This window comes from Xyrauchen texanus, chromosome 21 (assembly GCF_025860055.1).
Source record: "Xyrauchen texanus isolate HMW12.3.18 chromosome 21, RBS_HiC_50CHRs, whole genome shotgun sequence".
NCBI classification, from domain to species: Eukaryota; Metazoa; Chordata; class Actinopteri; order Cypriniformes; family Catostomidae; genus Xyrauchen; species Xyrauchen texanus.
The window spans coordinates 8,549,341-8,566,130 of NC_068296.1; the positions used below are offsets into that span (position 1 = coordinate 8,549,341).

At 38.7% G+C, this 16,790-nt stretch overlaps 1 protein-coding gene across 5 annotated transcripts in view; it reads left to right on the forward strand.

The window, feature by feature from the left end:
* LOC127661990 (protein mono-ADP-ribosyltransferase PARP6-like) overlaps window positions 1-16,790 on the forward strand; it is a 35,889-nt gene that overhangs the window by 16,035 nt on the left and 3,064 nt on the right. For 3 of the 5 annotated variants that reach the window (XM_052152991.1, XM_052152995.1, XM_052152993.1), the window contains exons 14-22: window positions 1,561-1,626; window positions 2,126-2,193; window positions 2,673-2,721; window positions 2,842-2,954; window positions 4,150-4,222; window positions 6,665-6,734; window positions 9,090-9,169; window positions 9,297-9,360; window positions 16,593-16,677. In XM_052152991.1, coding sequence (XP_052008951.1) covers window positions 1,561-1,626; window positions 2,126-2,193; window positions 2,673-2,721; window positions 2,842-2,954; window positions 4,150-4,222; window positions 6,665-6,734; window positions 9,090-9,169; window positions 9,297-9,360; window positions 16,593-16,677 — 668 coding nt within the window. Of the gene's footprint in view, window positions 1-1,560; window positions 1,627-2,125; window positions 2,194-2,672; window positions 2,722-2,841; window positions 2,955-4,149; window positions 4,223-6,664; window positions 6,735-9,089; window positions 9,170-9,296; window positions 9,361-16,592; window positions 16,678-16,790 lie in introns of those variants that run through there. The other 2 variants (XM_052152994.1, XR_007972826.1) reach the window with 2 other exon arrangements.

Genomic DNA, 16,790 nt, shown 5'->3' on the forward strand with positions numbered 1-16,790 from the left:
TTGATCAGGAACACTATAAGCTTTATTTGTGGTTTTAAATAATGAATATAAGCTTGATTGTCTTTTTGACATTTTCACTGAAATTAGCCTACTTTTATAAGAAATATTGCCAGTTAGATTCGCTCGTTCTCCGCTTTGCTGTGCTTAGTGCGCATGCAACTACAAGCATCAACCAATGAGAGAGATTTTGCACAATACTTGGGCACACCTGCACTCTCTCTCTCTCTCTCTCTCTCTCTCTCTCTCTCTCTCTCTCAAACACACACACACACACACACACACACACACACACATACACAGACACAGACTGTTGCAATTTGACAATGCTCTGTTAAATCCAGATTGTCTAAAACAACTACCGGAACGCATATATCCCAGATTCTACATTTTCCGGAACAAGATCCAGCAGGATTCGGCTCAAATTAAGCACTGGTTTTACTCAAAGTGTCAAGCCAAGTCATTTGTTTAGCCCTTTTCACATGATATTTTCACATACTGATCATTTAAGCAGCTTTACAGAAAATCATGCCTCAATGGCTTTATCCTCTTTAAAGGAATAGTTCACCTTTCTTCTGCAGAACACAAAGATTTTTAGAAGAATATCTCAGCTCTCTAGGTCCATACAATGCAAGTGAATGGTGACCAAAACATTGAAGCTCCAAAAACACATAAAGGCTCTTAAAAGTAATCCATAAGACTCTAGTGTTTTAATCCATTTCTTCTGAAGCGATCCAATCGGTTTTGAGTGAAAACGGACCACTGTACAACTTAACATCTGCAGTCTCCTTGGCGATCATGATTTTAAGCTCAATTACACTTCCTAGCGCCACCTAGTGCTCTGCGCATGCTTAAAGCACTAGGATGTGCCATTTAGTTTGAAATCATGTTCGTGCCTAGTGACTGCAATGGCAAGATGTACAGTGAAAAATGAGTTTGTTTTTGGTCTGTTCCCACCCAAACCTTTTGCATAGCTTCAGAAGACATTGATTAAACCACTGGAGTCTTATGGATTACTTTTATCCTGCCTTTGTGCTTTTTGGAGCTTCAAAGTTCTGGCCACCATTGACTGGCAGCTCTCAGAGCTGAGATATTCTTCTAAAACTATTTCTTTGTGTTCAGCAGAAGAAAGAAAGTCATACACAACTGGGATGGCATGAGGGTGAGTAAATTATAAGAGAATATTCATTTTTGGGTGAACTTTTCCTTTAAGTTTCTTTTACCACATCCAACAAGATGCATAGTGTTAAACATGAGATATTTAAACTCATAAGAGACATCAGTTCTGCAGATGTTTTGGAAACACTATATATATATATATATATATATATATATATATATATATATATATATATATATATATATATATATATATATATATATATATTATTATAACAGAAGAACACACTTTTTTTCTGTACACAAAAATTTGTATACAAATTTTAACCAACATCAAATCTCTCCTTCCTCCTTTCTTTTCTTGTGCGTTTGTGTGTGTGTGTGTGTGTGTGTGTGTGTGTGTGTGTGTATGTGAGATTATTCTACTAATCCTGTGTTGATTAGAAGAAGAATTATGAGCGTTTGCAGAAAGCTCTTGACAGTGTGATGTCTATTCGAGAGATGACACAGGTACAGCAGCACAAATCGGGATGTGTTCATTAATCTTTCATGGTTTATCTGCTTTTCTTGTCTTTTTGTTTTCAAGGAACGATGCTGGAAAGAATTTCAGAAAGAGTCTGCCTGCTTAAATGTTTATCAAAGACCTGAAGCAGTCAGCGCTGCAACCAGGGTCAGAAATCAGGGGCAAGGGTTGGGGCAAAAATGCCTCTGAAAGTGCCAAAAATGTCCCCCAAATTCAAAATGTTTAATGAATTCCATTTTTTTCTTTAAAACGTCTGGTACGGGTCTTAGTATTGTATTCTAGGCTAAGTTATACACATTAACGCATTGTTCAATTTAAAGGACAAGAGATAATAAATGCTCTGATGATTATGATTGATATTCAGGATTTTAGTGGTATTTTTTATTTATTTTTACATGTGTCTCTTGTTAATGATTGAATGATTTGAATGATATTGATAAATTAGTTATCAGAGGCTGTTTTCCTGTAACTATCCTTGTGTTTCAGGGCTCTTATCTGGAGATTAAGAAGCAGATGGATAAATTGGATCCTTTGGCCCATCCATTACTGCAGTGGTAAGTTAAATAACACTCATACCTGTGTATCACAGATAGTTTTTTCTCTAAAATCTGCTGAATGAGCCACCCTCAAAACTGCTGTATGAATGTACTGTATAAATAAAGCTATATATAGCCAATATATAAACACCTGTGACACATTCAATTAAATCCGTATTAATGCATGCTGTTAACGTCGGTATATTTATAGAAGGGTCTTTGGTCACTACACTGCTTAAGTATTGTTTATTTGATTATTGTTTTTAATGTAATTTGTTTATTGAACATTTGTGCCTTTTATACAGTAATATCACTGCTGCCACCTCCAGAAGTTATACAGGCAATAAGCCACTTGAGGCTGTGAATTGCAGTTATTTTACCACAGTTAATGGTGTATTAGTCTCTCCGCTTTTTGTCATGCTTAACTACACATCTAAACCAAGGCTAAATCACTGTAAAACATTCTTGTGATTCTTGTGTATTTCTTTCTCTCTTAGGATCATATCCAGTAACAGATCTCATATTGTGAAGCTGCCACTCAGTAGGGTAAGATTAACTGTTTTTTTTAATTCAAGAACAACTTGCATTGTCTTTTAACTGTCTTTTAACTGTCTTTAACAACTTGTTTTTCTCATATTTTGATGTCTGTCTGTTTCCTGCTCACAGCAACTGAAGTTCATGCACACATCTCATCAGTTTCTGCTGCTGAGCAGTCCGCCAGCTAAAGAAGCTCGATTCCGCACCGCAAAGAAACTCTACGGCAGCACGTTTGCTTTTCAGTGAGTCATGCTCATGCAGAATCACACCCAATTATGTCAGACACAATCACCTGTTACGCCCCATATGCATTAAAAACGTGCAACATGACAAACTTGAACACTTTTATATAGTCAACGACTGCAAATGTGTTTTAGTTAGTCACATCACTTAATGTGTAGTGACCAGTGTAACACATTAAAAACAACTACCAGCTTTTCCAACTTTACATCTTTTGTGTAAAGAACATGTTAGTATATAAAGTATAATTTTGTGCAAGTCTCATTTGATGTCATTAAATTGTTTTGTGTGTATTTCTGGATTATATCGGCACCGTCACCCTGCTGTCTGAATATCATTGTTGGCTTTGCCATTGAAAAATCCATATTGGTTAACTTTTTGAGAGTTTATCCAATGCTTTTGGGGTTTTATAGGGTCTTTTGTTTATTAGCTGTGTTTGATCTACGAGAGCAAAAGTTTTGTTTTTAGTGTTTGGCCTTTAAATATGTCATGAAATCTGATCAGGTCATTGGCTAGACTAGTAAGAAATATTGTCTATGAACCTGACAGATAATTAAGCACTTAATATCAAGAGGATTAACAAAAATAACAGTTTTATATTGGGTGTATTGGGAATTGTTATATATAAATTGGATCCATCTGTAGATGGTCTACATTTCAGCATTGTCCTTCACAACACTACATGATGTTTGTGCTATGTCTGTGCTTTCTTTGGTATTTTTATGCAGACTGTTCCACTAGACCTTACAAAACATAAAAATCTTCCAAAAACAGCCAACAAAGACTAACATAAAAATTCTGCTCCTTTCAAGCAGCAAAAATAACTCCAGACGTCTGTTTAAAAATACACTTGTACCAGATTTTGAAAGCATCTCCCAACATTGCATCATGCTGTACAGGTCATCAGCTTTGTTTGTCACGTTTGAAAGCTAAGAAAAAATGAGTTGTGCTTGCTCATGTAAAACTCACAACTACGATGATATTGTAGAGTGTTTACTTACTAGCCCAAGTCAATAGAGCCAACCCACTAGTCTCTATCATATTCTGGTCTCTAAATAAGGTTCTGGCCCCTCTTTAAAGGTAAATCTATGGGATTTTTCTTTTGCCTATTTTGTCATCCACCAGGCAAAAACAACATATTTTGCATCCTAACACTTACTTATTGCTATCTCTTTCACTCTGTCTATCTTTTTCTAGTGGTTCCCATATTGAGAACTGGCACTCTGTTCTGAGGAATGGTTTGGTCAATGCATCTTATACAAAACTACAGGTATGTAAATTACATAAGTCACTTGATCTCAGATGCATATCCTTTTTGGACAGCACATGTTTTCAGCCTTTGCGGTGTATCCTATCCTCATGATAAACACAGTAATAGATGCCAAATTCCCTCGTTGTGCAGAAGTCATGGCTTTTGCCAGTTGAACTAATTTCCTTTTCTGACAGCAGCCAACAATATTCTACATCCTGTAATTTTAAACTGATAGTTCTCCCAAAAATGAAAATTCTCTCTTCATTTACTCACCCTTATGCCATCCTCGTTGTGTATGACTTTCTTTCTTCAGCAGAACATAAATGAAGATTTTTAGAAGAATTTCTCATCACTTTTGGTCCATACAATGCAATTTATTTGGTGCCAAAATGTTGATGCTCCAAAAATCACATAGGTCAGCATAAAAGTAATCCATAAGACTCCAGTGGTTAAATCAATGTCTTCAGAAGTTATTTGGCAGGTGTGGGTAAGAAACAGATCAATATTTTAGTCTATGTTTACATTGTTCAGTCAATCACCACTTTGACTTTCACTTTCACAATCTTCTTCTTGTATTATTGGTGATTCATATTCTTCATGCATATGATCCTTACTTGGCAGGGAGGAGAATTTCTAGCAAATATTGACTTAAATATTGATCGGTTTCTCACCCACACCTATATTATTGCTTCTGAACAAATGGAATTAACCACATGAGTCATATGGATTACTTTTATGCTGACCTATGTGATTTTTGGAGCGTCAAAGTTTTGGCACCCATTCACTTGCATTGTATGGAACTACAGAGCTGAAATATTTTTCTAAAAATCTTAATTTGTGTTCAGCAGAAGAAAGAAAGCCAAACACATCTGGGATAGTATGAGGGTGAGTAAATGATAAGAGAATTTACATTTTTTGGCAATCGAACTATTCGATTTTCGGAATAGAGTTTTAGTTTAGTGCATACTGCACAATATATACTGTATACTACATATTCCTATGTTTTAAAAGAAGTACCACATTGCATTGTGGGATACAGTACCTTGTACAGTGTACTCTGGTTGTATACTACACATTTTGTCAAATGAAGTATGTCATCCAGGTATTATATAGAAAATTTGAATACTAAGAAAGTGTCTAGTGTTGGACAGCAGCCATATCACCCTGTAACTGTTGACTGGTTACCCAATGAAGCTAAGCAGGGTTGAGCCTGGTCAGTACCTGGATGGGAGACTTCCTGGGAAAACTAAGGGTGCCGCTGGAAGAATGTAGTGTTAGTGAGGCCAGCAGGGGGTGATCACTATGTGATCTGTGTGGGTCCTAATGCCCCAGTATAATGACGGGACCATTATACTATAAGAAGTTAAACTGAGATCATAATTCTCAGTGGTCATTAAAAATCTCAGGGCACTTCTTGTAAAGAGTAGGGGTGTAACCCCAGTGTCCTGGCCAAAGTCCCCCCATTGGCCATTTTTCCATCATGACCTCCTAACAGTCTCCATCCATTAATTTGCTTTACCAGGCCACTCTCTCCTCTCCACCAACAGCTGATGTGTACTGGGTGTACTGGTACACTATGGCTGCCGTTGCATCATCCAGGTGGATGCTGCACACTGGTGGTTGTTGAGGAGAGTCCCCTGTTCACTATGTAAAGGGCTTTGAGTGTCGTATCAGAAAAAGTGCTATATAAATGCAACATTCATTCATACTGCATACTGCAGGAATAGTACCAGTAGTATGTCAATATACTATTTAGAACATAACCAAGATCAATATGGTTCTGTGTCATTTCATTTCTACCTGAATAAATACTTTGCTACCAGTATGAATGTGGAGTTCCTGCTGGCCAAGATGAAGGTTTCCATTCCAGGAATCATGTTTCATTTTCTATCAAATCCATCCATCCTTCACTACTCTTCACTACATCACCTGTCATTTGTTTCTTGTTGATGTAACTTTCTCTCCTCCTTTGACATCCATTCTTATAGCTATAAACTCTCACTTTGACATCATGTGGATTCATGCACCCTCAAATGTTCAGAATGGTTTATGTTCATGTTCATATTATCAATGTCTTCATTGGAAATCACTTTTACTCCATTCCATCGTCTTGTGCTTGAGTGCCCATCTTCTCTCCTCTGATCAGATCTTCCAGTTTCATTCGTTACTTACTTACTCATGCTTTCCATCACCCATGATGCTTTGACAATAATTGGCCAGTTCAGCATTATTCAATGTGTTACATCACAAATCAGAGTTTAACTTTGGCTTACTGTCTTGTTCTGGTGTCCACTTGGATTGAATGTGTTTGTCTGATTATTTAAAACACTTGTCATCTGCAGTGTGAGTCAAATTCAAATCAGACTGTTTGTCGAGACAGTTGCTGCATGTTTGCATCTTTTCTCTTTCATGGGAAGTGTGCGTCGTGTAACTCTCTCCTGTTCTTGTCTTTTATCTAAGCTGCATGGAGCAGCATATGGGAAGGGCATCTATCTGAGCCCCATATCCAGCATTTCCTTTGGATACTCAGGTATGATCCAAACCTGCGTCATTGACATCCAGTCAAGTCATTTAATTTGTAAAGCGCTTTTCACACCACACCTAGTTTCTAAGCAGCTTTACAGAAAATCTTGTAATGTCTGTAATATCTGTAAAAGTCCCCATTGAGCACTTTCACTGAAAAGACATCATTAAAAGTCATGTTTTTAATTTGTTGTCTTTAGGCCCCAAGTGAGCAAGATTACACATGCTGAAACATTAAATAATGTCAGGCCAACAGCATTAACATGGAGGAATTGCTGTCTAAAACTAAGAACTTTTTAGACCCTCTCCAGTTTACTTATAGAACAAAGTGAGGCGTTGATGATGCCACAGCAACTTTATTACATATAGTACTGAAGCACTTGGAAGGTAGCAAGACACATGCTAGGCTGCTATTTATAGATTTTTCATCTTCTTTTAGCACTATACAACCTCATACTTTAGCAGATAAATGAATGACTAATTTTGGCCTTGATCTAAACTTAGTAGGCTGTGTTTTTAACTGAAAGAACTCAGAGAGTGATAGTAAATTGTAGTCTCTCTGTTCCCCTGATAACTTCCACAGGCTCACCTCAAGGCTGTGTCCTGTCACCTTTATTATATATTTAATATAAAAATGACTGCACAAGCAGACATAAAAACAGGCATTTTTTTTTCCAAGTTTACAGATGATACTGTCATTGTTAGTCTCTTGTAAAATAATGAAACATGTCATGGCCCAGTTGTTGATGATTTTTTTAAATGGTGTGATGATGCCTATTTACAGCTGAATATATCTAAAACAAAAGACATGATTATTGATTTTAGAACTGAAGCTCATTCTCTTGAGCTCACTCATATTAAGGCCCAGAAGGTGGAGTGTGTGAATAGTTATAAATGTCTGGGAACAACTATCAATAATAGATTGTGCTTTGACGTAATTACAGAAGCGCTGTGCAAAAAGGGACAGCAGCATCTATACTGTCTTAGAAAAGTAAGATGATTTAATATAGATAGGACCTTGATGGATTTGTTCTACAAATCCTATATAGAGTCAATGTTTTCTTTCTCTGTAATGTGTTGGTTTGGGAATCTTCATGAGAAATATAAAAACGCACTCAACAGCATTGTCAGAAATAGTGAGAAGATCATTGGAAACAAACAGAGAAGCCTGTCTGATCTGTTTGACAGAAATGTTCTAAGCTCTAACTGTGCTTTCTGACAGTGATCATACTTTGTATTCAGAGTTCACTATTCTGCCTTCAGGCTCTCCTTACAGACTATCAAAGATTAGGAGTAATCATTACAAATACTCATTTGTTCCCAGCACAGTCAGATTGTTAAATAGTAATACAGGAACTTTACAGTGTAATGTTTTTATATGTATATGTTTGTATATATCTACTCTTTTATCTATTTAGAAATTGTATTGTGTGTGCGCAGCCTATGTGTTGTTTATCTGTCTGGCTGTTATACTGCAAACAAATTGCCCATAAGGGATCCTAATAAAGACTGAACTGAACTGAACAAGCCAAAGGTGACTGTGGAAAGGAACGAGAAACTCCAAAAGGTGTTAAATTGGTGGAAAGACAAACGCCATAAAATGTTAGTTTGTGGAGATTAAAACAGGCTCAGCTGGGGGAGCCAGTTCCCGTCTAGCTATACAGCATAAATATAATGGCAATATGAGTTAGCTATGTGTAATACGAGTCAAGTATAAACTGAGTAAACTCAGTTGATTTTTATGTTTAAATGTGTAGGATATTGACTGAACTTTTAGAATATTGATAAAGTGTCTTTGAAGTCCATCCCAAATATATTTCGGAAGTGCATGTAGATGCAGCGCCCTCCACCGTTTGGCTGGTAAAGGCTTGAGTTGGCAGAAATGTATTATCTATGTATTCCATTTTAATTGAAGTGATGCAAGCAGTGGTCAGTGAACATGTTACTTACTGTTCGATTGGATTGTAGTTGTTAACATTTGTGGTACTGCTGTTGATTTGTTCATCAAGACGTCTGTCTGGCTGTGTGAAAATATTATCTCAGTTGCTCTCTTTCTCTGGTATTTTTGTTGAGCATGGATGTTCAACACACTGTATATAATTAATTATTTCTGAATTTTAGATATGAAGTTTCCATACCAACTGTTAAACTTTTACCACACTGCAAAGCAAGCATTTTCTTAATGAGTATTTTTTCTGGAAGTATGTGAGATAAAAAGTTGTTACAAAATTATTATTCGTGTGTGTGTGTGTGTGTGTGTGTGTGTGTGTGTGTGTGTGTGTGTGTGTGTGTGTGTGTGTGTGTGTGTGTGTGTGTGTGTGTGTGTGTGTGTGTGTGTGTGTGTGTGTGTGTGTGTGTTTAGGAATGGGGAAGGGGCAGCATCGCATGCCCACTAAAGATGAGCTAGTCCAGCGATATAACCGAATGAACACTATGCCACAGGTATAACACCAGAATATCATTTTCACAGTTCTGACACACTGCAGTGATATCACACTTATGCCAGTGTTTATTGTTATTGTACCCAGTGTTTCATAAGAATAAAAATTTATGTTTTGTCATTTAACAGAGTCGTCCGATACAGTCACGATTCCTCCAGAGCAGAAATTTAAACTGCATCGCTCTTTGTGAAGGTAAAACCCTTCTGACCTCTCAAAAACAGATTCCAGTAATGTTAGCACGTTTAGATTTACAGTCCCATTCCTGCTGTTTTTAAGATCAGGGCTGGAGGTCATGTGTTTTGAAGACTTTTGAGGATCAGCTGCTTATTCCAGCCAAGAACTGCCCTCATAGACTGGAATAGATAGTTTGACTGACATGTAAAACAACTAAAGACCCGTTCACACATGCAGCGACTTGAGGTCGTATGAAGTCGCTAGTCTCTGAGACATATTGCCGGTAAAACTAAGAAATCATTTTCGTTTAACAAGGAATTTATTTCTTGTTAAAAATGTACATTCTGCATTTGAGAGTGTTTTTAAATAAACTGCAGAAGTGCAAAGTGCATTAAATCATTTACCAGATAATGAACGATCTAACAGTGTACAAACTCAACCAGACTGCCAACAATTTCTGAAACGTCATTCAAATATGACAAAGAAACTGTATTCTTGTCCCTAAAATTGGACATTCGGCAGGAGAGATTGTTTTAATATGAACTGTCTACAACAGTACTCATTGCATCATGTCATTAACAAGATGAACGATGTATCGATGTTTGAATTAAGATCATACATATAATTATAGTTTATTTTCCAGGTGTCACTTTTATTATATCCATGTATATTGTTACATACAAATCATATAGAACAGTGTAATCGCTCTCTGAAAATTTGACTTTCCCTCTGTCTTGTCTGTTCTTGACGCCAAGGAGACAGGAGACGGATGATGTGAGCTCCACTGACACTGTCTTCACTCATTGGTAGTTGCTTCCGAAAGTCGCTCCTCAATGCATAAAGTGAACCTTTTCTCAATTTTCTGAACACGCCCACATTTAGTCATCAGAGGTCACTGTTGCTCGTGTTGCTGGAAGTCGGCAGCTCTCATTGAAAATGAATGAGATCGTGTTGCTTTGTCGCTGGAAGTCGCTGCATGTGTGAACCAGCTTAATAGTGCAAAGTAGATTACTTCTAAATTGTAATTTGGTACTGATTACAAATTACATGACTAAAATTGTAGTCAGTAACGTAATCTTTTAGATTGTATTTTTATGGTAATGTAATCTGGTTGATTTGGATTACCTATGGATTACTCCTGACTTTACTCTTGTTTATTTGATGTCACATGCATTTGAGTAGGATAAGCTTGTACCATTTTGACATAATGTTGCTTAAATGCATAAAGCCCCATTCACACCGCTAGTGGCTGTGTAGCTAGTGGGCGTTCCTACTGTTTGTCGCTGTAACGTTATTGGATGACTGAACATCTGGCCATATCTTTTGAAAATGTAATCACGGATGAGACCTAATAGCAATTAAAAATTAAGATATCATTAAAATTTGACAAGGAATAATTTCTCTTGTCTCTAAATTTTACATTTTACAGTGCAGTGTTTTATAAAACATGCAGCAGTGTTCAGTTAATTAAATCATTTACAAGACGATCAATCTATCAATATAAATCATTAACAAGATGATCGATCTATCATGAACCAATGAATTAAACTCGATCTGAATGAATTAAACTCACTCAGAATGCAGACTGTTTCTGACACACTTTTTTTTGTTGACATTTTCTAAACTTGTCTTGTCGCCGTCCATGGCGATCTCTGTCGCCAAAGGCCGTGACAGCTCGTGTCACCAGAAGTCGCTCTCCTCTCATTGAAAATGAATGGGATGGTGTTGCTGTCTTGTGCTGTTGGTGTGAACTGGGCTTTAAAGAAAAATTTCTTAAAAGTGCACTCTGTAACTTTTGTCTTTGTGTCATCTTGGACACTGACACCTAGCGGCTTGGTTGTAGCATCATTAAATAGTTTTCAGTTTCAGAGTCAATTTAGTATTCACTTTCAGCCATGATTATTTTAATCAATGTATAAAAGTGTCAAATAACAAGACGGATACTGAGATTAAGCAAGTAGTATTCGGCTGGTCGTGTGATTCTAACATGGCAGCCCCCATGTGCGGACCCTCTCAATGTCGTGTAAAACAGCTTTTATAAGGTTACTGATATGACTGGGGTCATCATTTTAATGTGAGTGGTCATGATTTCCTACATATGCAGTTGAACTCAGAAGTTTACAACTCCACAGATTTCATATTAGCAAACTATAGTTTTGGCAAGTCATCTATTTTATTGCCGTCTACATCTATTTTATGCATAGCATAATCCCAGAACAACAGCAAAGTATCTTGTGAAGATGCTGGAGGAAACGGGTAGACAAGTATCTATATCCACAGTAAAAACAAGTCCTATATCGACATAACCTGAACGGCTGCTCAGCAAGGAAGAAGCTACTGCTCCAAAACTGCCATAAGAAAGCCAAACTACAGTTTGCAAGTGCACATGGGGACAAAGATCTTACTTTTTGGAGAAATGTCCTCTGGTCTGATGAAACAAAATTGAACTGTTTTGCCATAATGACCATCGTTATGTTTGGAGGAAAAAGGGTGAGGCTTGCAAGCCGAAAAACACAATCCCAACCGTAAAGCATGGGGGTGGCAGCATCTTGTTGTGGGGGTGCTTTGCTACAGGAGGGACTGGTGCACTTCACAAAATAGATGGCATCATGAGGAAGGAAAATTGTGTGGATATATTGAAGCAACATCAGAATCAGAATCAGCTTTATTGCCAAGTATGCTTACACATACAAGGAATTTGTCTAGGTGACAGGAGCTTCCAGTCAACAACAATACAAACAATACCAAAAACAGCAGCAAGACATAGGTAATTAAAAACAAAAAAGAACACAAAATAAATAAGTATACATATACGTACATACACTCACCTTCATACATACCCACATACACACACGTAGTGCAAATCTAATACAATCTGTATATAAAGAACAAAAAACTGTATATTATGTACAGAGCAATGTAAGTAATGGCAGAAGTGGATATGTTGGATAATAAAAATTAAAATTAAACTGTGTATTGCACATAATTATTGCTCAATGGGGCAATTTAATTGTTCATTAGATGGATGGCCTAAGGAAAAAATCTGTTCCTGTGTCTGACGGTTCTGGTGTTCAGAGCTCTGAAGCGCCAGCCAGAAGGCAACAGATCAAAAAGGTAGTGGGCAGGGTGAGTGGTGTCCAGAGTGATTTTACCAGCCTTTTTCCTCACTCTGGAAGTGTATAGTTCTTGAAGGTGGGGCAGGGGGCAACCAATAATCCTCTCAGCAGACCGAACTGTCCTTTGTAGTCTTCTGATGTCTGATTTCGTAGCTGCACCAAACCAGACAGTTATTGAAGTGCAGAGGACAGACTCAATGACTGCTGAGTAGAACTGTTTCAGCAGCACTGGTGGCAGGTTGAAATTCCTCAGCTGGCGAAGGAAGTACAACCTCTGCTGGGCCTTTTTCACAATGGAGTCGATGTGTATATCCCACTTTAGGTCTTGTGAGATGGTAGTGCCCAGGAACCTGAATGACTCCACTGCTACCACAGTGCTGTTTAGAATGGTGAGGGAGGACAATGTTGGGGTGTTCCTCCTAAAGTCCACAATCATCTCCACTGTTTTGAGCGTGTTCAGCTCCAGGTTGTTTTGACTGCACCAGAAAGCCAGCCGTTCAACCTCCTTTCTATATGCAGACTCATCATCATCTCGGATGAGGCCGATGACAGTGGGGTCGTCTGCAAACTTCAGAAGCCTGACAGAGGGGTCCTTGGTGGTGCAGTCATTGGTGTACAGGGAGAAGAGTAGTGGGGAGAGCACACATCCCTGGGGGGCACCAGTGCTGATGGTACAGGTGGTGGAAGTGAATTTTCCCTGCCTCACAAGCTGCTGCCTGTCCGTCAGAAAGCTGGTAATCCACTGACAGGTAGAGGTGGGAACAGGGAGTTGGTTTAACTTAGTCCGGAGAATAGCTGGGACGATGGTGTTGAAATCCAAGCTGAAGTACACAAAAAGGATCCTTGCGTATGTCCCCTGTCTGTCCACATGTTGCAGGATATGATGCAAACCCATGTTGACTGCATCATCCACAGACCTGTTTGCTCGATAAGCAAATTGAAGGGGGTCCAGAAAGGGTCCAGTGATGTCCTTCAGGTGGGCCAACACCAGTCTCTCAAATGACTTCATGACCACAGATGTCAGGGCGACAGGTCTGCAGTCATCAAGTCCTGTGATTTTAGGTTTCTTAGGGACGGGGATAAAAACTGAGCGTTTGAAGCAGCAGGGAACTTCACACTGCTCCAGTGATCTATTGAAGATCTGAGTGAAGATGGGGGCCAGTTGGTTAGCACAGGAACGAAGGCAAGCTGGTGAGATGCCATCTGGTCCTGGAGCCTTCCTTGTCCTTTGCTTCCGAAAGACACGGCACACATCGTCCTCACAGATCTTGAGTGCAGGTAGTGTAGCAGGAGGGGGCAGGAGGGGGGTTGCAGGAGGTGTTAATGGTTGTGTGAAATGAAGGTCCAAGTGCATGTGGGGTGTGAAATCGGGCCTTTCAAATCTGCAGTAAAACACATTCAGGTCGTCAGCCAGTCGTTGGTCCGCCACAGGGTTGGGGGTAGGAGTCCTGTAATTAGTAAGTTGTTTCAGGCCACTCCACACTGATGCAGGGTCGTTAGCTGAAAACTTGCTTTTCAGCTTCTCAGAGTAGCTTCTTTTAGCCACTCTGATTTCCTTATTCAGTGTGTTCCTGGCCTGATTATACAAGACTCTATCCCCACCCCTGTAAGCCTCCTCTTTGGCATGACGAAGCTGTCTGAGTTTCCCTGTGAACCATGGTTTATCATTGTCTCAAGACATCAGGCAGGAAGTTAAAGCCTGGTCGCAAATGGGTCTTCCAAATGCACAATGACCCCAAGTATACCTCCAAAGTTGTGGCAAAATGGCTTAAGGATAACAAAGTCAAGGTATTGGAGTGGACATCACAAAGCCCTGACCTCAATCTTATAGAAAATGTGTGGGCAGAACTGAAAATGCATGTGCGAGCAATGAGGCCTACAAATCTGACTTAAGTTACACCAGTTCTGTCTGGAGGAATGGCACAAAATTCCAGCAACTTATTTTGAGAAGCTTGTGGAAGGCTTTCCAAAGAGTTTGACCCAAGTTAAACAATTTAAAGGCAATGCTACCAAATACTAATAAAGAGTATGTAAACTTCTGACCCACTGAGAATGTGATGAAAGAAATAAAAGCTTAAATAAATAATTCTCTCTACTATTATTCTGACATTTCACATTCTTAAAATAAAGTAGTTATCCTAACTGACCTAAGACAGGGAATTTTTTCTATGATTAAATATCAGGAATTGTGAAAAACTGAGTTGAAAAGTGTTTCTAAACTTCTGACTTCAACTGTATTGCAAAATTACAATTCATATCTTTAGGAGTTAAATTTCACCTTTAATGGATCGCAATATGAACATTTCTATAATGTTTTGGGTGTGTTTGTCTTACTGTTTGTCTGTTTCTGAATACAAATTTTCTTACTCTGGCAATTTTGCCATTATCCATGTGTGATAACAGATCAGACCATTTATATTTGTGAATCAATGTCACAAAAAAGTAGCAAAAGTTGTCGAAAATTTTAATTCATGTACATTTGTAAGCAGAGTACAAAAACCCCTCCCCTTCCATTAGAGAACACTTAAAGACTTTCCGAACATACACCGATCAGCCACAACATAAAAAACACCTGCTTAATATCATGTAGGTCCCCCTCGTGCCTCCAAAATGGCTCTGACCATCGAGGCATGGACTCCACAAGAACTCTGAAGGTGTCCTGTGGTATCTGGCACCAAGACATTAGCAGCAGATCCTTTAAGTCCTGTAAGTTGTGAGGTGGGGCCTCTATGGATCAGACTTGTGGGTCCAGTACCTCCCATATATGCACAATCGGATTGAGATCTGGGGAATTTGGAGACCAAGTCAACAGCTTGAACTCTTTGTCATGTTCCTCAAACCATTCCTGAACAATTTTTGCAATGTGCCAGGGCGCATTATCCTGCTGAAAGAAGTCACAGCCATCAGGGAATACCGTTGCCATGAAGGTGTGTACGTGGTCTGCAACAATCTTTTGTTAGGTGGTGCATGTCTCTTCCCCAGGTAAACAACACACATGCAACCAGTCGTCCACATGATCTAAAAGAAAACGTGATGCATCAGACCAGACTACCTTCTTCCATTGCTCCATGGTCCAGTTCTAATGCTCACCATTGTAGGTGCTTTTGGCGGTGGACAGGGGTCAGCATGGGCACTCTGATTGGTCTGTGTCTATGCATACCTGTACGCAGCAAACTGTAATGCACTCTGTGTTCTGACACCTTTCTATCATGGCCAGCATTACGATTTTGAGCCATTTTTGCTTCAGTAGCTCTTCTGTGGAATTGGACCAGACAGGCTAGCCTTCGCTCCCCATGCGCATCAATCCTTGGGCACCCATGACCCTGTTGTCCTTCCTTGGACCATTTTTGGTAGGTTCTAACCACTGCATTCCACAAACACCCCACAAGACCTGCTGTTTTGGAGATGCTTTGATCCAGTCATCTAGCCATCACAATTTGGCCCTTGTCAAAGTCGCTCAGATCCTTACGCTTGCCCATTTTTCCTGCTTCCAACACATGAAATTCAATAACTGACTGTTCACTTGCTGCCTAATATATCCCACCCCTTGACAGGTGCCATTGTAATGATATAATTAATGTTATTCACTTCACCTGTTAGTGGTTTTAATGCTATGGCTGATCAGTGTATATCAGCTGTAGTCTGATTTAGAATAAAATATATTTTAATTAAAATATTTCATTTATTTATTATAATCAATGATCAATTACACGATAATAGACCAATATGGGAAAAACCCCTCACAATTTATGATGTTGCTGTGTTAGTCCACGACTGGCTTTATAGAAACAACTGAAGAAATTAGAAAACAAATGTGTGTGACTTTGTAATCAGAATTTTTGGCCATCCAAAATTACTAAGTACTGATTATTTCACCAACATTACTCTGAAGAAAAAGAAAATGAATGTAGTTCAACTTGTGGATGTCTAACTTGCTAGTTACTTTCTACTAAATAACAGCCAGTCAATCAGATTGGAATGGACAATTCCAGTCAACTCTTGTTATTTTTGTGTGTAATATGCATCAGAAGATCTGTGAAAAGGGGTGTGGTCATGCTGTCTGAAGCTTAGACATGGTATGAGATCTGTGTGTGATTTGGTGATCTTAATAATTATTTTAGCTTCTCTCCTCAGTGATCACATCTAAAGACTTGCAGAAACATGGAAATATCTGGGTGTGTCCGGTGTCTGATCACGTCTGCACACGCTTCTTCTTTGTGTGAGTATCTGTTTGTTTGCACTTGTGAAGACTAATAAATATACCACTAAAAGCATGCACATTTTCACGGCTACCTAGATGCTTCACCTGATGCAATTGTTTATGTGGTTTTC